Source organism: Colossoma macropomum, unplaced genomic scaffold (genome assembly GCF_904425465.1).
Source record: "Colossoma macropomum unplaced genomic scaffold, Colossoma_macropomum, whole genome shotgun sequence".
NCBI lineage: Eukaryota > Metazoa > Chordata > Actinopteri > Characiformes > Serrasalmidae > Colossoma > Colossoma macropomum.
This window is the reverse complement of record NW_023494784.1, coordinates 42,224,884-42,247,657: the sequence shown is the minus strand read 5'-3', so window position 1 is coordinate 42,247,657 and position 22,774 is coordinate 42,224,884. Positions and strand designations below refer to the sequence as shown.

Below are 22,774 nucleotides of genomic sequence, written 5' to 3'. Positions count from 1 at the left end.
GGTCAGTGCCAGTTCGGACAGCGTAATGAATGTCTGTCTTACCCAGTTAATAGCTAGAACATAGAGGACTGTAAAAGCTTCCAGAGCACAGCGCTCTGAAGAGGAATGGGGTGATGAATTGTGGGAGGGTGGTACAGTTGAAGCTGGATGGGATGAGTGAGTGTGACAGGTGTTGTGCTGCTATGGGCAGTTGCATAATTGGCGGTGTGTGTCTGCTGGCTTCCTGTTTTGGTGATAATGTGCATGTTTATATATACTATGTGTTGTAGTCCAGCGCCTGTTGTGAGCTAAAATTTGTGCCTGTGTGTGTCTGTGTGTGTGTGTGATTGGTCCTACTCATCACATCATTCATTTTGAGACCTTGTGTGTGTGTGTGTGTGTGTGTGTTTGTGATTTGTGTGTGTGTGTGTGTGTGTGTGTGTGTGATTTGTGTGGGTGGTAGAGCAGCTGTCAGCTGGCTGTGACAGTAATGGCCCTCAGTGCTCAGTCTTGGAGGCAGATTTAGAATCTTTGGGGTGGTGTGTGTGGTAGGTGTAGCCCTCTCAGGTGCAGCCAGGTCTCTTTCATTCCCCTTCTGGCCCCAGAGTCAGTTCCTCTGTGTTGCCATCTTTATCCATCCCACACTTGCTCACCACCACCTTCACATCACACATTATGACAGCCTGTTTAGGGGCGGAGCTTCTCTCTTAGGTATAGAGCTGCCGGTATACTTCAAACGATCAAAAAGTAAATGAAAATAAGCTCCCACCAGACACGCTGTTGGAACTATACTTAAAAAGGTCTCAATGTACTTCTCAGCATGCAGGTTTTCATGCAGTAACCCAATCGCAGTCAGGAGGAGGTCTCAGAACAAATACTGTGGTGATAAGAACCAATCACAGTTACGTGGAGGACTCAGAATGAATGACGTGGTGATTAGGGCCAATCACAGTCAGGGGGTGGTCTCAGAACAAATTACATGGAGAGTATGACCAATCGCAGTCAGGGGGAGGTCTCAGAATGAATGATGTGGTGATTAGGACCAATTATAGTCAGGGGGAGGTCTCAGAATGTATGATGTGGTGATGTTGACCAATGACAGTCACGGAGAGGTCCTAGAATGTACGACTTGGTGATTTGGAGCAATTACAGTGAGGGGGAGGTCTCACAATGTATGATGTGGGCATGTGGACCAGTTATAGTCAGGGGGAGGTCTCAGAACATATGATATTGTGATTAGGACCAATTACAGTCAAGGGGAGGTCTCAGAATGAATGATGTGAAGAGTAGGACCAATCACAATCAGGGGGAGGTCTCAGAATGCATGACGTGATGATTTGGACCAATTACCATCAGGGGGAGGTCTCAGAATGAATAACATGGTGATTAGGACCAATTGCAGTCAGGGGGAGGTCTCAGAATGAATGATGTGGTGATTAGGACCAATTATAGTCAGGGGGAGGTCTCAGAATGTGTGATGTGGTGATGTGGACCAATCACAATCAGGGAGGTCTCAGAATGTATGACATGATGATCTGGAACAATTACAGTCAGGGGGAGGTCTCAGAATGAATGACATGGTGATTAGGACCAATCACAGTCAGGGGGAGGTCTCAGAATGAATGACATGGTGATTAGGACCAATCACAGTCAGGGGGAGGTCTCAGAATGAATGACATGGTGATTAGGGCCAATCACAGTCAGGGGGAGGTCTCAGAATGAATGACATGGTGATTAGGGCCAATCACAGTCAGGCCAGGAATGACTGGCCAAAAATACATCGTTTTGCTTTGAAAGGTTTTTGACTGTGATTGGTTCTCTTACTCAGCTTGCAGCAAGTTGTGAACATGAATAAAAGCAACTGGCCAAAATTATGCCAAGTTTGTTGCTTGATCATTGGCTGTCAAAGCAAAAGTCTCTAATGAACTGCTTTTGACTAGTTTAGGATGTAGATACATTATTCAAAGCCTATTCAAATCTCTGCAAACATACTTAATGTTTATCCAATTATAGATCCATTCTGGTTTTAATTTGTACTTTACCCAGGCTAGATAGAGGGAAAGACATAGGCACACATAGTGGACCACTTCCTGCTTCATCTTCACTTACATGTTACATTTCAGTGATTGGGTGAACATGTCTTCCTAACACAAAGAGTATGCACTATTAATGTATGAGTGCAAAACTAAAAAATACTCAAATTTACAGGTTTTGTTTAGACAGCTCCTCATTTTTAATTCATAATTAAGAAATTGCAGTTACATGGAACTGTATAACTCAAGCCAAGATCTGGAAGACCAAGAAAACTCTCTCAAACTGCCCATATGTTGTAGAAGCCTAGGTATTTTTGGGTCAATTATAATTACAATTGCAATTATAAAGTATTTACATGAGACAGTCACACATGCCATATGTTGTTATTTCCAGGAGACCCTGGGCTGCTCAGATATGCCATTGTTTGCCATGTAAATGCAAACAGAATCTTTGATGTTTCATAATCTTTTGAATCTTTGAATCTGATATCTTCATGAATTTTGGTCATTTCTGATCAAAATTTACCTAGCGCCTGCTAAATTTTGTATTTTTCTAATTAAAGAGTTCTTGAAAACAGGTGCAGTAGTAGTTATATTTTCAGACGTGGTTAGTCTGGAGTGTCTGTGAGCTGAAAGGGCAATAATTTTGATGGTGATTCATTCTGTTGGTTATTATGAGTAAAAATAAACAATTAGCAGAAGGCGGACATGTTTTTTTATTGATTTTCTGTCCTCTTGGATTCATACTGAGTGCTAAAACTCTGATACACAGCAAGACAGGCTTTATTTTTAATTACAAATTGAGCTGCAAATTTAATATCAGATATTTTTAATACTCAAAATCAACGTGAACTGAAAGCCCTTTGTTTATAATATGAAGGCTAAAAGCAGAGATGTAGTATAACAGTAGCAAGTGGGTTTGGGTGATTTTGGAGCTGGATCTCTGGCTGATGGATGGTCAAAGGTGGATGAAATCACTCTGGACAGGGAGGGCAGAGTCTGATGAGTGATCTGATGTGTGAATCATGTCACTGTTTTAACCCTTTGTTGGAATATGAAGGCCAAACAGCAGAGCAATAATATTAGGATTTTAGGTGACTTTCCGAGCTCAATGACATCATACTTGCTAATTAGGGGTGGGTCTGCTGAATGTCCTGATATGTGGATCCTGACATGTTTGTATCTTGAACCGTTCTGAAGTTATTCAGGCTAGAATTGACCTTGTCTCTGGGTCCTAAGGGCTAGAAAGGCAAAGCAAAACGCCCATATGACAACAAAGGACTTGCACAAAGATTTAGCTGACACAGGAGTGGTGTTGCACTGTCTACTGTCTAGTCTTGTTGCACAAACACACTCTGTATAGATGAGTCATTAGATGGAAAAGTCACAAGAGTCAATGTCTAAAATGTGCAAAAACAATAACAGAACAGAACAACAGAGAAGTGCTGTGGGCTGATAAGTAAAAACGGAACATATTCGCCACAACCATCAAATGTATGTTTGAAGAAAAAAGCAGCATTTGATGAAAGTAACACCTTGCCAACTGTTAAGCATAGTAATGAATTCCACTATCAACAAATTCTGGAAGCAAATGTGACATTGTCTAGAAACTGAAGCTGGAAAGAGGCCGCCTTCTACAACAGGACAATGATCCAAAACACACCTCAAAATTCATCATGAACTATTTTAAGACATGCAAGCTGAAGCTTTTGGAATGGTCCTCTCCTGACCTGGACATCACTGATGATTTGTGGGTAGATCTTAAGCATGCTGTGCATGCAAGGCCCATGGACATCTCCAAACTAGAAGCGTTCTGAAGGAAAAGTTCCTAAAACAAGAATAGAAAGACTTCTATGTAGCTATGAAAAGTGTTTGCAGGCTTTGGTATCTGCTAAAGGGGGTGTTACTAGGTGCTAAGTTAGTATGGTGTCCAAAGTTTTGCACCAGTAATCAACAAAATATGTCATTTGACAGCAGTGTCCAACTTCTGAATACAGCTGTACCTAGAAGAGGCTCATGTACACAGTGGAGACGGTCGTGCACCAAAATTGCTTTTAGGATTATGCAGTGTTTTAAGTGATTTGGTTGTAGGTTTATATAACTGTTGCTAATTAATGCAATCCTAAAGTTATTCAGACTACAGTGTAATTATTACATTAAATAATGGTTAGTCAGCTGGAATATAGTCAGGCTGGAGTCTGTGAGGCGTCCCCCTAGGGTTTAACGGAATGGAGTTACTCTCTCTTTCTCTATTATTCAGTTTGATCCCAGGGGTACCGGCGTCTGATTATATTTGCATCTGCTTTGTTACTTTGTTGTTATCTGTTTGCTTGTTGTTTCTCTTTTGTGCAGTGTTGTTGCCAAGTGTTAGAATTTCACCCCTGTATAAAAATAATAATACCACTACTACTACTACTACTAATACTACTACTACTACTACTACTAATACTAATACTACTACTACTACTATTAATACTAATACTAATACTACTACTACTAATACTAATACTAATACTACTACTACTACTACTACTACTACTAATACTACTACTACTACTACTAATACTACTAATACTAATACTACTACTACTACTACTAATACTACTACTACTACTACTACTACTAATACTAATACTACTACTACTACTACTAATACTACTACTACTACTACTAATACTACTACTACTAATACTACTACTACTACTACTACTACTACTAATACTACTACTACTAATAATAATAATATCTTTATTTATAGAGGACTTTTCATACCAGTGGCAGCTCAAAGTGCTTTCCAGCCAGGTGATAAAGCTTATAAAAGCTTGGTAATATTTAATTCAATTAAAATCACAAAAGGCACACAGACCAAATTGAGAAGATAAATACCAAAGAGAAACAGAATTTTAATTAAATGCCAAGTTAAAGACATGCGTTTCCAAATGTTTCTTAAAAGTGTACACTGAGCCTGACTGTGCAAAAAAGGTGGAATTGAGTTCCATAGTTTAGAAGCAGAAGAACAAAGAGCCTCTCCACGTTTTCTGCATTTTACGGAAGCTGCAGATTTAAGATCACATGCTGGAACATAAACACACACGTTCTGTAATGTAAGCTGTGCTTTAAAAATTAGAAGCCTTAAAAATGAGAAGATCTTTAAAATCTATCCTGAGAGATACAGGCAGCCAGTGCAGTCCTTTCTAAACAGGAGTGGTCTGATCTCTCTGTTTAGATTCTGTTAGGATCTGTGCTGCTGCGTTCTGTACGAGTTGTAAAGGATGGATTGTTTTCTTAGGAAGCCCAGTAAGAAGACCATTACAGTGATCAATTCTGCTTACAAGGCATGTAAGCCTTGTAAAAAAGGCATGAACATTTTTTTTCTGTGGGAAGGTAGAAAAATCTAACTTCAATATTTCTAAAATAAAAAGCATGTGGGATAAAACAGAGCTTCCAAGGTCACACCCAGGTTCAGCTTCAGGTTTGGTATACGGAGCTAAAGAGCTGAGCTTCTCATAAAGCATTTTCCGAGTTTTAGTACAGAGGATTAGTATTTCAGTTATTCTAGATTTAGTTGTAACATCCACTGAGAAGTATCTGACACATAGCTGGTCAGCCTGCCAACAAAGTCTTGACTATCAGCATAGCTATGAAAATTGAAGTTGTTTCCTGATGACATTACCTAGAGGTAACATGTACAAAAAGAAAACTGCCTTAAAACTGAACCCTGTGGGACTCCACAAGAAATCTTAATTTTTAAAAATATTTACGAGGTCCTTTTTGAGATCTTTACATACAGAGCACGACTTAAAAATGGTATCTGTATAATGAGCATGACTAAGAAACAGTACTGAATAGGAATGGGAGAAAAAACCTCAATACAGTATAATGTCAGGATATTTTGGGTTTAAAAACAGTATTGCTACAAGGAGGCCCAAGTATTGATGTTTAATTATTTACAGTTTATCATTACATCACTTACAAAGTGAGTCCTGAGGCAAGACCAGTTAAAACCACTGACTCACTGCTGGTCATGTGACTTTGGCCCAGGGTAGAAATACAAGACCACCTTCAGTTTGTACTAGTAGAGATTTCTTTCTATGGAAAAACTTGGGTGTTTATTACACAGTAATATTCTACAGTTACTTCATACTGATTTGCATTGTACTTTTAACTGGAAATGAAATGCAGCACAGTACATTATTTTCTTACAGGTTGAGGGACGGAGTGGGATTTGTTACTGGGAGTTATATGATGCAGACCAGCCTATTCCAAACCTTTTCTAAAATATGCGCATTTTCATCTTCATTTCTTACTCTTATCTCTTATTTATTATTTATATGCTACACTGAGATAATCAAGATGGACAAAATGAAAACTGACCAAAGCTTTTATCCTAAATGTGACATCATCATGACAGTCAATATGATACATACATAACTAGTACATAAGTACACCTTGTTTTTTTTTGCAGTTCTTACTGCTGCTGTCCATTTTCACATGATTCACTTATGAAACCTGGCTGTGTCACATTCACACTATCATGCTGAATTTCATTTTGTAATCTCTCGAGCTTGACTTTACCTCTTATTCAAACTTCCATTCCACCTTAAATGGTGCAGCCATCCACACTAGCACCTGTACAGGTGTCTCAATGTAACGGCTACATCATTTAAGGTGGAACGGGAAATGAGAAAACGAAGCCAACAGAAGCTCCATCTAATCTCTGTTCACAGTACGAGACTCAGCTACAGTCGGCTAACCAGGGTTGGACCACTTGAGTTGGGGGCCTCTCGTTTAACCCCTAAATTACTACAGATGTACACTTGGATGTAACACTTACAGTTTGTCTGAGCGTTCTTGTGCTTATATGCGAGAGTTTATACATTAGCTCGCAGTATCATGAGCTCATTTCATGGAAAACTGATTTTTTTAAAGTAAAGGAGTTTGATGTATGACAAAATGTGCTATGAATTTCCCAATTTTGAATTCACTGTTTTTGTGATGTCATGAAAACCCACATTTATATCGTCACTGTCCAAAGAAAAATGTATATCTCTAACTTTGACGATTTTTAGTTTTCTGAATCATTTGAACACGGTCGCTGTCCTTTACATCATGTAAAAGTTCCATGATGAATGGACCAATAAAAATGCTCTAAAATTACTTTCAGTAAAATATCTTTACACTGACTGACATTAAAAGTAAGGAAGGTTTTTGCCCTCTCCTGTAAAGTCACCATTTTGGAGAAACTTATTTTTCTTTGGACAGCGACGATGTGCCTGCCTGTTCAGCCCACAGCAGTTTAGCTCCGCCCATTCAGGCTGAAGTTATAAGGAGTGTTTCCAGGCTGCTTTTTGAATGACGGTAGCCAATCAGAACAGAGTTCATTTACATAAATCGGTTTTAAAGGAGGATATGGGTGAAGGATATGGGCCCTTTAATAAACCCTTAGTTAAGGCAAGTAAGAAAGCCTCTGATATGTTAAGTGGACTACAGCTTGGCTATTAAATCATAGTAAAATGAATTCATTTCCATTAGCATTCATTTACATTCATCTCTATATGCACAAATGGTGCTTAACCTTTTATCCCACCATTAGCAATCAGTTAGTACTGCTTATCTCATACTGCGAGTAGACACTGAGATTTAGGCCTTGCTAAAATGGTCTGAGGCTAAGGCGTGTATTCCACAGGGGGACGGTGAAATCAATAAATGATGCGGTCTAATGGGAAACGCGGCTAGAAGAACTCACGGTTTAATCGGAACAGATGTCAAAGGAAAACACGCTATAAATGTCAAATGCGGCTGAATGGGACGCAGAGGTTAATAGCAGCTGCTGCTTGTTGAAGTGTTCTCCAGTGCAGGACTCAGCCTGCTGTGGTGGAAAACGCTCGGTGCACTGAGAAATCAGGAATGCAGCCCAGCAGGTGGTGGTATCCTTTGGGGATTGTAGTCCAAGAAACCAATTAGTCGGTGTAGGAAATCAGCATTACGTCACAATAAAGAACTTCATTCCAGGTGGAGAACGTTCAGAACGCTGCACTGCTGCAAGAGCATTTTGTACTGCACTCTTAAAAAACAACTTAAAAAGTTCTTTAAGGGAACTTTAGTAAAGGCAGTGGTTCTATCGAGAACCATGCGTTCTATATGGAATCATTTGTGTGATCAAATTGTTCTTTGCATGGTGAAATAGTTTGTCAGATTGACTGCTGTATATGGTTCTACACTCTTAAAAAGGATGGTTCTTCAAGGGTTCTTTAGTAAAGACAGTGGTTCTCTTTTAGAACCATGAGTTCTATATAGAGCCATTAGTGTGATTAAATGTTTGCATGATTTAATGGTTCATCAGATTCACTGCTGTATATGGTTCTACACTCTTAAAAAGGCTAGTTCTTCAAGGGTTCTTTAGTAAAGGCAATGGTTCTATTTAGAACCATGACTTCTATAAAGAACCATTTGTGTGATCAAATTGTTCTTTGCATGGTGAAATGGCTCTTTAGATTGACTTGTGTTTATGGTTCTACACTCTTAAAAAAGATGGTTCTTCAAGGGTTTTTAGTAAAGGCAATGGTTCTATTTACAACCATGAGATCTATTTAGAACCATTTCTAGGTTCTTTGCATGATGAAATGTTTCTTTAGATTGATTGTTGTATATGGCTCTAGACTCTTAAAAATTACTGTTCTTCAAGGGTTCTTTAGTAAAGAAAATGGTTCTATATGGAACCATGAACACTCAAAGAACATGCATGATTAAGGGGTTCTTTGCATCATGAAAGAGTTCTGCATAGCCCTGAAAAGGGTTCTTCTAATGTAACAAGCTAAACATAACAATAGGAAAACGCTTTTGGGTGCTATATAGAACACTTTTTGAAAAAATTCTATTTGGAACCATCTACAGCACAGTCTCCAGCAATCTTAAGAACACTTTCATTATGCAAAGAACCCTTTAATCATGCAAAGGGTTCTCTGAGTGTTCATCATTCTATATAGAACAACTGTCTTTACTAAAGAACACTTGAAGAACCATCTTTTTAAGTGTATATTGCACCGAAAGACTTTTTTTGTTATGATGTCAAGCTTGTAACAATAGCAAAACCCTTTTTATTGCTACGTTCCTTTTGGTTTATGTGTGTATAAAAACGTCACGTCAAAACAAAAGAAGCGCGAAGCAAAAACACCAATCAGGGCACAGCGCGCACTTAGTTTTGAGCTTGTTTTGACCTGTTGGTCATACCGACCCAGTGCAGCACACGGTTCAACGTCAGTGCAGCAGCGTGAATTTTGGGAGAGTCTATTCAACATAAATGATGAACTAACCTAACTTTGTGTAAACAGACCACAATATAGAAATATGTACTCATATGCAGTTGTGACTGACGTGTCTTTTTTCTGAATGTATACAAACACTATTTCATTTTATAGTAAATTAGTTTTGGCTAGTTTATGTTTATGAACAGAGACCTACAGATGCAGTTTAGTAAAGGAAACTCATTTGTGAATCTGAGTTTAAAGTTTTTATTAAACTTAATCTTGTAACTAAGTTGCAAATAAATCTTAAACTGAAACTTTGCTTGTTTGTAAGAAGTTCTTTCAGAGCCACTCAGTTCTACCTGATGGAAACTATTTACCTTCAGTGTTTTGTGCTTATGATCATTTTAATAGACATCAGCGTCACTAATTAATGACCTTCTATTAAAAGACTGGTTTACCAAGAGAGACACTGGAGTATTTTCACCTAAAATGAGTTAATGAAGCGAGTCTTGTTACAAAAATGATAACAGGACATTAGAATCATAATTAATCTTTTAGTACTTTTACTTTCGATACTTAAGTACATTTGAGGGCAAATACTTTTGTACTTTTACTCAAGTGGAGGTCTAAAGGGAGGAACTTCTACTTTTACTGGAGTAATATTTTAACCTTGGGTATCTCTACTTTAACTCAAGTACATGGTTTGCGTACTTCGTCCACCACTGTGTACTCGGGTACATTTCACATCAAAGTCTCAGATGCAACCATTATTGTCAACGTTTTGTCTGTTGTGTTTGTATTTACTGTACTGTTGCTGCCTCCACAATGCATGGAAGTTATCCACCCAGAATTACAGCCCATCTTGGAGGGGAACAGAGAAGGGAAAGTGCATGCTTCTGCATATTAATGAGTGCAGCTGCAGGGGGCGGGAACAGTTAATGAGATTACTGAATATTCAAATGACTCCAGGCTAGGCTGCGTGACATAATGCACTCCCAGAACTCTGCAGCGTAATGACCAGAAAGGGGCGACGTAGTGTGTCTGAGAGTGGACAGCGTCCCATGACACTCGCTAAGCATATCTTAGCATTCTCTGCAACCACATTAAACCATTAGCTAGAAGAGTGGTTTCAAACCCTGGTCCTGGAGGACCCCTGCCCTGCACATTTGTCCGCTTGTAGAACGTAACTGCAGCACCGATTAAGGTGGAACGGAAAATTCGCAGAATAAGCTGGTGAATAAAACCACAAAAGCAAAATTGGTCCCCTTTAAGGTGTTGCTGGGCTGTTGCTGTGGTGTTCCAGGTGGCTGCTAGGGTGTTGCCAGGCCATTAATATATAGAACCATGAACACTTGGTTCTTTGCACGATGAAGTAGTTTTATATAGCACCGAAAAGGGTTCTTTTAATGTAACAAGCTTGACATTGTAACAGTAGAACCCTTTTGGGTGCTATATAGAACCCTTTTCGAAAAGGTTGTATATAGAACTGTTTAGGGCACACATTCTCCATCAATCTTAAGAATGCTTTCATGATGCAAAGAATCAATTAATCATGCAATGGGTTCTTTGAGTGTTCATGATTCTAGATAGAACCATCTGGAGCGCATTCTCCATCAATCTTAAGAACGCTTTCATGATGCAAAGAACCCTTTAATCATGCTAAGGGTTCTTTGTGGGTTCATGGTTCTATATGCATGGTTGTCATTACTGAAGAACCTTTGAAGAACCATCTTTTGTAAGAGTGTATAAAGCACCGAAAGAGTTCTTTTTGCTAGTATGTCAACCTTGTAACAATAGCAAAACACTTTTGGAGCTATTTAGAACCATTTTCAAAAAGGTTCTCTATAGAACCGTATCGTGGCCATAGGAACAAAACCTTGTATCTCCTTTTTTATCATTTTTCAGTTTTTGACATGATTTGAAAATACTTGTTGTTCTTTACACTGTGCATAAATTTCATGTTCACTGAACCAAAAAAATTGCCCAAAATTACTTAGACAAAACGTCTGGTTCCATTGACTTACATTGAAAGGAAAGTATGTTTTTTCCTTCTCCTGTAAAGTTACCATTTTGAAGATATGAGGTTTTGTTCCGACAGCAGCGATATGCGACACGTTCCCCATCAATCTGAAGAACCTTTTCACTATGCAAAAAATCATCTAGGCATGCAAATTGTTCTGAGTGTTCCTGGTTCTATATAGAACCACTGTCTTTACAACACCTTTAAAGTGTTGCTAGGCCGTTGCTATGGTATCCTGGATGCTTGCTAAGGTGTTATTAGGCCATTGCTATGGTGTCCCAGCCGTCAAGCCAACTTAATGAATGTATCTGTGTAGTCATTGTGACCCCTGGTTCCTATCACCCCCACTGTAAAGGGATCTGAGTTTCTCTACAGTCTTTTTAGATTAAACCACTCATGTTGTGCCCCAGAGTGCCAAACAATACTGGGCTGAAATCCAGCAGGCGGATTTAGTAACATCAGGAATGCAGCTTTAGCACTTTTTTCCTTTAAAACGAGTTCCCTCACAATCTGCGACATGCTTGGTACTGAAAATAGAAAGGTCTGCAGACTGAGACCATTACGGTGCTCCCTGTACAAGCCATTCAGAGCCTTGCATATATTGTTCACAGACAGCATGGGGTGAGTGGAATTACAGGCCGGTGGAGAGAGAGAGAGGGAGAGAGAGAAAGATTGAGAGGCATTGCTTTGATTTCATTGCACAAAGTGAGCAGTGTTTCATTCTGCTAAATGACCATGAAAGGGCCCATATCATGGAACACTTTCCTCATTTTTAGATGAGAAACGTACACCAATCAGGCATACCATTATGACCACCTCCTTGTTTCTATGCTCATTGTCCATTTTATCAGCTCCACTTACTATATAGGTGCACTTTGTAGTTCTACAGTTACAGACTGTAGTCCATCTGTTTCTCTGCATACTTTGTTAGCCCCCTTTTACCCTGTTCTTCAGTGGTCAGGACCCCCTTGGACCCTCACAGAGCAGGTGCTATTTGGGTGGTGGATCATTCTCAGCACTGCAGTAACACTGACGTGGTGGTGGTGTGTTAGTGTGTGTTGTGCTGGTCTGAGTGGATCAGACACAGCAGTGCTGTTGGAGTTTTTAAACACCTCAGTGTCACTGCTGGACTGAGAATAGTCCACCAACCAAAAACATCCAGCCAACAGCGTCCTGTGACCACTGATGAAGGACTAGAGGATGACCAACACAAACTGCGCAGCAGCAGATGAGCTATCGTCTCTGACTTTACATCTACAAGGTGGACCGACAAGGTAGGAGTGTCTAATAGAGTGGACAGTGAGTGGACAAACTCCAGCAGCACTGCTGTGTCTGATCCACTTGCACCAGCACTACACACACTAACACACCACCACCACGTCAGTGTTACTGCAGTGCTGAGAATGATCCACCACCCAAATAGTACCTGCTCTGTGAGGGTCCATGGGGGTCCTGACCACTGAAGAACAGGGTAAAAGGGGGCTAACAAAGTATGCAGAGAAACAGATGGACTACAGTCTGTAACTGTAGAACTACAAAGTGCTCCTATATAGTAAGGGGAGCTGATAAAATGGACAATGAGCGTAGAAACAAGGAGATGGTCATTATGTTATGCCTGATCAGTGTATGTACTGCTAACCTTTAAAGGACTCCTATCATTAAAAACATTGTCCTTACTTTTTTAATGCATAAGTATTGCATTATGTAGTATTTAAACACTATTAAAGGGCCCATATCCTACATTTTACATGCATTTTATTTTTCTCCCGAGGCCCACTTTGTGCAGTTTGTGCAGTTTTCTTTACCAAAAACATGCACAGTTCACTTTTACTTGACCATTTTCCAAACTCTACCTAGCCTCTATTTTTGTTACTGCATTTTTAAGACTGATATATGTGAATGAGCTCTGTTTTGATTGGCCGCCGTGTTTTACACCTCAAAAAGCAGATCAGGCCGAAACACTTCTTATAACTTCAGTGTGAATGAGCAGGCAGATGTATGGAGAGGTGTTTATTTTTTTGTGACATCACAAAAACAAAACATTCAAGATGGGCTGTTTTTGTACCTTAGTTACCATATATAGACTGCAGGGACTAAGGAGTGACATCACAAAAACAGTGCATTCATGATGGGCTGTTTTTGCAGCTTAGTATTGTTTCAGTCCATACAGTCCATAAATGGAAACACAGCTGCAAAAACACCCTCTTTTTGAATCTGTTGTTTTTGTGATGTCACAAAAAGTAACACATTTATGTTAATCAACTTATGCAGCCTATGGTAGTTTAGCCCTGCCCATTCATGTTGAAGCTATAAGGAGCACTGCAGGGCAGCCAATCATAGCAGAGGTGATTTACGTATGTCAGTCATATATATTAAAGTCACAGTATTAAAAGCAGCCCTCATGGGGAAAAAATGAAACATAAAGAAAATGCAAGACATGGGCCCTTTAATTGGCTAACAGCAAATTGATGGGTTGCCATGTTCCAGCCACAGAGAGCAAACAAACAGCTCAGGTCTGGGTCACCGCCTCTAACTATGAGTCAGCAAGTCATCTGGATCTTATCACTCAAGAACAGTACGTCACACAGTGTCCCACGGCTGCAGACCTGATTTGGTCATGGTTATTTTCTGCACATATACATATATTCATATTGACAACATGTTCCTTTTTACTGTGTTAAGGAAAGTAGATTATAGTGACAAATGCCCTTTTCCTGAGCTTAAAGCCAATGGCACACTGACCCACCATTATCCCCCACCACAATCTGCAGTGCTATACTTGTTTGTGACGACTGAGATGACTATAGCAGGTCCCACCTGCCTGTTCACATGCCTGTTTCAAAATGAAAACAAGTTAGCACATCCTCTACAACTTAAAGGGCCCAGACCCTACATTTTATCTTTATTTAATACTTTCCTTTGAGGTAAAAGCGTGTTTTCTTAATGATGGTAAAAATCTGTAAAATTACAATCATTTAATTTCTTAGAAATACTACTTTTAATGTCATTCAGCAGGTTCATTTGTTCAAATAGTGCATCTCCTGAAGAAAATCCGGAGTGATCGTGCAGGTTATTAGTTGCTAGGCGGTTGCTAGGGTGTTGACGAACTGTCGCATAGTGAACAACCTGTATCTGATACGAAGTGAAAAGCTGTGGTGCGGAATAAAACTTGACTGTGGCAAAGGGTCATTTTTAAAAGCTCTTCTAGAGTTAGTTCCGTAAGATTTAGGATCTGACCCTGTGCCACAGTCAAGTTTTATTCTGCGCCATAGCTTTTTTCTTCATACCAGATACAGATTGTTCACTATGTAGGCTTATAAACATTAGCCAGCTAAGCTCATAAACACATGTTCAATGATAATGTCTGAAAACTCCTGGCAGACCACTACAGACATTCAAAATGTGAATTTAGATCAAACTAATAGATTATAGGCTTTTTAACATGATATCAATTAATGATGAAAGCCCTGCTCACTGGCAAAAAATCATGCAAATCACTCGTCTATCGTTAGCTGGACTGGATGTCCACTAATGTTGGGAAAATTATGCAAACCTGTTTTCACCTCTATTTATTTTTAATGCACCCTCTGTGATTTTGCTCTGGACCTGATCCTGCCTTCCTCCTTCTGTTATAGTACTGATGTTAACATGCCCTCGCCAGCTTCACCTCATGACTCAGCACCTAAGGCACACCAGTGGTCACTTGCAGGACAAGAGGAGAAAGGGATAACAAAAAGTAGAAACATATGTACCTTGTCTTGAACAGTCTTGGCTAAGCCACACTTAGTGAGCAAATAAGCTTTGTAATGCCAACTGTTCAGTGTGAAGTACATAATCATACAGCTAATTGTTTTGTCTGGCTTCAGATTGTGCCTTGTGTTTCTTTTTTTTGGCCACTTATGTAGTCCCTAGCATGCAAAGAATAGCATTACTGTGAAGTTAGCACAGTAAAGTAACCAACTCTGTGTATAACAGCATATCAAGCAACATCTGTGAACAGCTGCAAATGTCTATAAACCTCTGTGAATCCCTGCAAACCCTCCTGAACCCCAGTGATTCCCTGCGAACCACTGTGAACCCCAGCAAACCCCTATGAACATCTGGGAACACCTGCAAACCATTCCAAACCTCAGAAAACCCATACAAACCCCTGTGAACCCTATCTAACCCCTGCAAACCCTTCCCAAACTTAGCAGACCCCTGCTAACATCTGTGAACCCCTGCAAACTCCTAGGAACCCCTTTAAACCCCAGTGAACCTTTGCCAATCTTCCCCAAATGCAGCAAACCCCTGAGAACCTCTGTGAACCTCAGTGAACCCCTACAAACTTCTGTGAACTCCAGCAAACCGCTATGAACATCTGTGAACACCTGCAAGCCCTTCCAAACCCCAGAAAACCCCTACAAACCCCTGTGAACCCTTACTAACCTCTGTGAACCCCTGCTTGCAAACCCTCCTGAACCCCAGTGAACCCCTACGAACCACTACGAAACCTCTATGAGCCCCAGAAATGCCCTACGAACATCTGTGAACACCTGCAAGCTGTTCCAAACCCCAGAAAACCCCTACAAACCCCTGCAAATCCTTACTAACCTCTGTGAACCCCTACAAACCCTTCCCAAATCCAGTGAAGCCCTGCAAACCCCTATGAACATCTGTGAACCCTTGAAAACTATCCCCAATCCAACAACCCCCACAAACCTTTTTGAACCTGTGCAAACACCTACAAGCCTCTATGAACCCCTGCAAACCCTCCCAAACCTCAGCAAAGCCCTACAAAACCCTCTGTGAGCCCCTTCAAACTCACAGGTCCCAGCAGTGAGCCCTGTGAATACCTGCACAACTCTACGAATCTCTTTGTTGCCCTCCAAACCCTTCCGAACACCTGCAAACCTCTGGGAACCCTCGCAAACCCTCCCAAACCCCGGCACACCCCTGAACCTGTAGATTAAGTCTGTGAAATCAAGTATGACAGATTGGGTAGTTTGCCACACACATCCCAGTTTGAACTTAGCAAATTGGATGTTATAGCTTTGAAATATTAATAATTTGTTTTTTAAAAGTTTTTTTTTTATTGATCTTACTTATAAACAACTTTTTCTCGCTACCTCAGGGGGTCATCTATCAAACGGTCCTAAAGATGGCACTGAATTCTTGTCCAAGAGGAAATGGCTAGTAAAAGTCAATGAAAGCAAGTTTGAAAACAGTATTTAAACAGAGAGCTAACCCACAGAATAGAAGGTAATCTCACAAGCCTATGGGCAGAGAGTCTGGTGTATTGTATCAGGTCAATGTGGCCAAGACACACCTACTTTGACAGGAAGGGGCATGTTGACTGACATGCAACATGACTACATTCTGTCGTTTTTGCCCAAAGTTTAGAGGCAAGTGAGTGTTAAAATGGTGCTACAGCAAAAACAGACCAGCACGAAACAAAGTGGTGTACCTGTCGCCAAATATGTGATATTTTACTGGCTGCTAAATTCCTCAAAGGAAACTGTTCAACAACTTGTAAAGACATAATGCCGTAAACCTTGACTTCTTCCACTCTGTGGGCGGAGCCTCTGAGGCTGAGAGTAAACCGAAAATGACTTCCCAGCTCATGTGTAACCTCAGCACTACGACGTTCTCACCTCCGATCAGCATGGTGCAGATGGAGAAGATCTTCTCGGAGTCCGTGTTCGCTGAGACGTTGCCGAAGCCCACGCTGGTCAGGCTGCTCAGAGCGAAGTACAGCGAGGTGACATAGGAGCTTCTCACTGAGGGTCCGCCCCCCAGCACCGAGCCCACCTGTCCCACACTGACTCCGCCCACCTGCCCTACCCCCGTCCCGTTCCACTGGCTGGAGTTTACGGCGGTGTCCGTTCCCACTGTGTCAGTGCCAGAGGAGTTCCACTGACTCGTGTTAGCGCTAAATCCATCCAGGAAGCTGGACTGCAGTGAGTCGGGTAAGAGCGAGGTGAGGGGCGAGAGGAAGTATGGAGTGTCCAGGCGCTTCGCCAACTCGTGCAACCAACCTGAGAGAAAGACAGAGGGAGAGAAGGATGCCTTTATACTTAAACATCTCAGTGTCACTGCTGGACTGAGAATAGTCCACCAACCAAAAACATCCAGCCAACAGCGTCCTGTGGGCAGCGTCCTGTGACCACTGATGAAGGGCTAGAGGATGACCAACACAAACTGTGCAGCAGCAGATGAGCTATCGTCTCTGACTTTACATCTACAAGGTGGACTGACAAGGTGGAAGTGTCTAATAGAGTGGACAGTGAGTGGACACAGTGTTTAAAAACTCCAGCAGCACTGCTGTGTCTGATCCACTCGTACCAGCACAACATACTCTAACACACCACCACCATATCGGTGTTACTGCAGTGCTGAGAATGATCCACCACCCAAATAGTACCTGCTCTGTGAGGGTAGAAGTAAAACTAGCTTCCCACAAACTATTGGAGTAGTTCAAAAGTACAGAAGGAGCTGCAGTTGATCTGCTTGGTCCATCCAGCATCTATCAGCACAGGAAATGAGGTTTGCTCTGCTGTTCTCTTTTTGGTCTCAAACGATAATGATAAACCTTGAGAGTGAGAGATGTGACCAATCACAAAGCAGTACAGATGCTGTTACCAGCGTAAAGGTATGAAGTAAAAGACAGTGTTAGTCACAGAATGTTAATGACTAAATTGTAGCCTCCTTTTGTAAGTGTTAGTCAAACTTTACAGTCTTGAACAGATCAGGAAGCAGCAGAGTTTCTGCGCTGATAATGATGTTTATTTATGCTCTGAGTGCCGCCTAGATACATGAAAATGAGCAGTTTTTGCCCGTGGGAGTAGAACACTTGATACTTCAAGGCTTAAAAAAGCCCAGGATCATTCACTCTGTCTTGTTTACATGTGTCCTCTCTCTCTCTCTCTCTCTCTCTCTCTCTCTCTCTCTCTCTCTCTCTCTCTCTCTCTCTCTCAGTTCAGCTCACTTCAGTTTGGTGGGCTTTGTTTGGCTCAATTTACTCAAAGTCTTGCCAAAGTATCACTGAAAGAAGTATAAACCTTTAAAGATCCACCAGACTCAGTTTCAGCTCTGTGTAAATCAGTTGGGTGACCATTTATTTTGAGTGGTCCTTTTAGGATGAAACAAACACTCAACAGACTCTCAGTAACATGTCAAAAACATATGAGGGTTAGGACTAGGTTTTGGGTTGAGGTTAAGGTTAGGGTTAGGATTAGAGCCAGGGTGAGGGTTAGGACTAGGTTTTGGGTTGAGGTTAAGGTTAGGGTTAGGATTAGAGCCAGGGTGAGGGTTAGGATTAGGTTTTGGGTTGAGGTTAAGGTTAGGGTTAGGATTAGAGCCAGGGTGAGGGTTAGGACTAGGTTTTGGGTTGAGGTTAAGGTTAGGGTTAGGATTAGGTCCAGGGTTAGGGTTAGGTTTTGGGTTAAGGTTGGTAAGGTTAGGTTTTGCGTAATGGAAGTAACATTAACATCTACTTAATGTAAGTAATGTATCAACAGAACAACTACAAGATATTTACTTCAATGTATTCAGATATAGTATTGTAATGTATTCAATATATTCTTTACTGCTACTTCACTAATATTGCTGATGTGTTACTGATTAAGTCTTTATTAATCTTCTACAAAGGAACACTCCAAATAAAGTGTTACCAAAAGTTGTTTAAAAACTCCAGGAGCACTGCTGTGTCTGATCCACTTGCACCAGCACAACACACACTAACACACCACCACCACCACGTCAGTGTTACTGCAGTGCCTAGAATGATCCAACAAAATAATACCTGCTCTGTGGTGGTACTATGGCGGTCCTGACCATTTAAGAACAGGGTAAGTAGGTATGCAGAGAAACAGATGGACTACAGTCTGTAACTGTAGAACTACAAAATGCACCTATATGGTCAGTGGAGCTGATAAAATGGACAATGAGTGTAGAAACAAGGAGGTGGTCATAATGTTATGGATGATCAGCTTGAATGCAGTCATTGCAGTGCAGTCCTTGTCCATGGTCCTGAAAAGCCCTCCGACTGCCCCTGTCCGTGGTGTAGTTCTGAATGTAGAGGCGCTGCTCAGAAAAAGTCTGCACCACTAAATTCAGTTCACAGTTGCTGTCCTTGGCACTGAACTTGCACTCATGAATACAGCAGCATTCCAGCTGAGCTGTAGCATCCTCTACTCTAGAGCTCATCAATTCTGGTCCTTGAGGGCCGAACTCCAGCACAGTTGGGTGATTTTCTGCTCTAAGACACCTGGTTCAACTCAGAACATAATTACCAGGTTTAGGAGGTTGTTTTACCAGGAAAATCACCAAAACTGTGCTGGAGTCTGGACTTCCAGCTGACCTCCTCTGTACACTCTTAAAAATGAAGGTGCCAAATCAGTTAACTGGTGAGATGCCTGAAAAGAACCACAGTTTGTTCCTCAAAGAACCTTTCAATGGACAGTGCTTTTAACCCTTATTACATAGTTATTACATGGACTACAATGCAAACTGGTTGAGTTATTCTTAGGTTATAGAAGTGTGTAATAAAACTTTGGCCTTTAAGGGGTTAAAAAGCCTTTTCTATAAATGAGACATGAGTGTGAAGAACCTTAAGTCCATGGAGAACCATTTGGAAACCTTAGCATAAATGTTTAGCATAAGGTTCTATTCGGTATGAAATTGAAGTCTATGACTTACAATTTCAGTGCTAAATAGATTTACTTCAAAATGTTCTTTAAAAACATATATGACAGGTTCTCCATCATGTAGTAGAACCTTGTAACCTCTTTAATTCCAGGCGTATTGTAGCCTTAGGCTTATTAATCAGTAATTACATGGCAAACAATGCAACCTGAGTTTAGAAGGGAGGAATGGAAACCGGGACCTATTGGCTGTTGAAAGGATCATTTTTCAAAATTGACATCTACTTGATTAAGATGTAAACAAAGTCATTTGGAGTGGTGTGATGTGAAATGCTCCATTCTAGATAAACCTAGTCATAGCAGTAGTGATAGAAACCAGACATCTGAAGAGTTTAATATCTCTGAAAACTCCTTCACAGAAAGTTAATACATGAAATGGTTGCAAATATGATATCAGAAACATGTTTTGAGAAGGTATCGACCTGAAATGTATTTTCAAAAGGCCTTTCATCTCAAAGAGATATGTGTGAGATGCTGTAAAGCAAAATAATCCCCAAAGAAAAAAGACTTTTCAGGATTGACCACTATTTTCCCATCATCAACATTACATATAAAAACTCAGAAGACACATGTAGGTTGACGGTTGGTTTTGGATGGTAAATAAAATGGCAATATTTGTGTTGTAAAAAAGAGGGATCTCCATCTCACACTCTTTTTGCCTCACAGCAAGAAGGGTCTGGGTTCGATTCCCTGGCCGGGCAACCAGGGTCCTTTCTGTGTGGGGTTTACATGTTCTCCCCATGTCTGTGAGGGTTTCCTCCCACAGTGTGTGAATGGGTATGTCTGCCCTGCAATGGACTGGCGGCCTGTCCAGGGTGTTTCCAGCCTTTCACCCAAAGACCACTGGGATAGGCTCCATCACCCCCGTGACATTGCAACCCCTGGATCCTATCACCACCACTGCGAAGAAGTCTTGGTAAGTTTCCCTACACTGAACAATTCCGCATCAAACCACTCAATGCTTTTGAAAACATAGTCAATCATGCAAAGAACCACAAACTTAAACATCCAAATAGTTGAGTTGTCACGGTTCTATATTTAACCACTGCTCTTACTGAAGAACCCTTAAAGTGCAGCGAGCAACATGGCAGAAAAGAGTGTTACAGTTTGTCCCTTCTGGCTTGAATCTGTGTGTCAAGCCTCACTCAGTGCTCGCTCAGCCTGTCAGTCTGACTGTTTCTCTCTAGCTGGAGGAAGTAACAGCAGGACTGCGCCCCATTCAAGACCTTTGATGTGATATTCTGAGATATGGCACTGCTCAGACAGCACGGTTCTACTGCTGCAGGCTGACAGGTGTGACGAGAGAGAGCGAGAGAAAAAGAGGGCAAGAGGGCAAAAAGGTTTAAAGACAGCATCCGCACATGCATTCTAATCTGTCCGTCACTCACCTGTCTAAACATACATGCTTATTTTTAACCAAAGCAGTGAAACCTGCCGAATGCTGCCATACAAAAAACTCATAACTTTGTTTTTGTCATTTTTAACCCCTTTTGAGAACACCAGCTTTCCCTTACATTGCGTGAACGTTTCATAACGAACGGACCAACAGAAGTGCAAACATTAACATTTCAAAATGTCACTGTATTACCAGTTTTGAGAGGTATATTGTTGTGTGTCCAGAATGTCCTTTCTTGTTTGTCTCTGCTTACCAGTGTGTTCTTGTTTATTCTGAATGCTTTTGAATAAAAGAAAAGGTGAAAGGAAATAAAGAGACAAGAGGAAGAAGAGAGAGGAAAAAACTCTTGGAAGTGGAATGGAGATCCTTCAGTCTTTAGCTTCACCACACCCTAAACCAACTCATGTTGGTCATCAATCCATATTGATAATTATGTCTTGGTTTTCCCTAGAAATGTATGTCCAGTATGGCCAAGAAGCTTGTAAGAACCTTTATTTTTAACAGTGTAGCATCCTGAAAACCCTTAACATCATTGTTTTGTATATATGTATATATATATATATATATATATATATATATATATATAATGAAATAATAAAAAGGTGCATTTTGTTTAACTGCTTTAACTCAACTTGTGAATAGAGAAAACCCAACTTTCTTAAAAAAGATTCTTCAAGGGCTCTTTAGGTAAAGAGATTGGTTCTATTTAGAACCATGAGGTCTATTTAAAACCATTTACATGCTTAAATAGTTCTGTGTATTTTTAAATGGTTATTCAGATTAATGGAAATGTGTTATATATGATTCTATATAGAACCTTTTCGAAAATTGAGCTATATAGAGCTTATGGTTCTAAACTAAAGAGCCCTTGAAGAACTGTCTTTTTCAAGTGAGTACTCTTAAAGAAGATGGTTCTTCAAGGGTTCTTTAGTAAAGAGAATTATTCTATTTAGAACCAGAAGTCCTATATAGAACCATGTGCATGCTTGAATGGTTCTTTGCATGGTTATACCGTTCAGATTGATGAAGAATGTGTTGTATGTGGCTCTATACAGAACTTTTTGAAAATGGCGCTATATAGAGCTTATGGTTCTAAACTGAAGAACCATTGAAGAACCATCTTTTTCACTTGTGTACTCAAAAAGATGGTTCTTTAAGGGTTCTTTAGTAAAAGGAATAGTGCTGTTTAGAACCATGAGTCCTATTTAGAACCACTTCATGTTTAAGAATGTGTTGTAAATGGGTCTGAAACAATGGAACGACCCTTTTTGGTGCTTTATAGATCTATTTTCTACAGTTCTGCATATAACTGTATACAACACATTCCCCATCAACCTGAAGAACGATTTCACCATGCAAATAACCATTCAAGCATAAAATGGTTCTATATAGAACTTATGGATTTTACCCCAATT

The 22,774-nt window shown here is 40.5% G+C and overlaps 1 protein-coding gene across 1 annotated transcript in view; it reads right to left on the bottom strand.

The window, feature by feature from the left end:
• The window catches only part of kcnh3 (potassium voltage-gated channel, subfamily H (eag-related), member 3), a 245,120-nt gene that overhangs the window by 55,874 nt on the left and 166,472 nt on the right, over nt 1-22,774 (bottom strand). Inside the window, exon 8 of the mRNA XM_036571764.1 lies at nt 16,913-17,296. Within this exon, the coding sequence (XP_036427657.1) occupies nt 16,913-17,296 (384 nt within the window). The remainder of the gene's footprint in view (nt 1-16,912; nt 17,297-22,774) is intronic.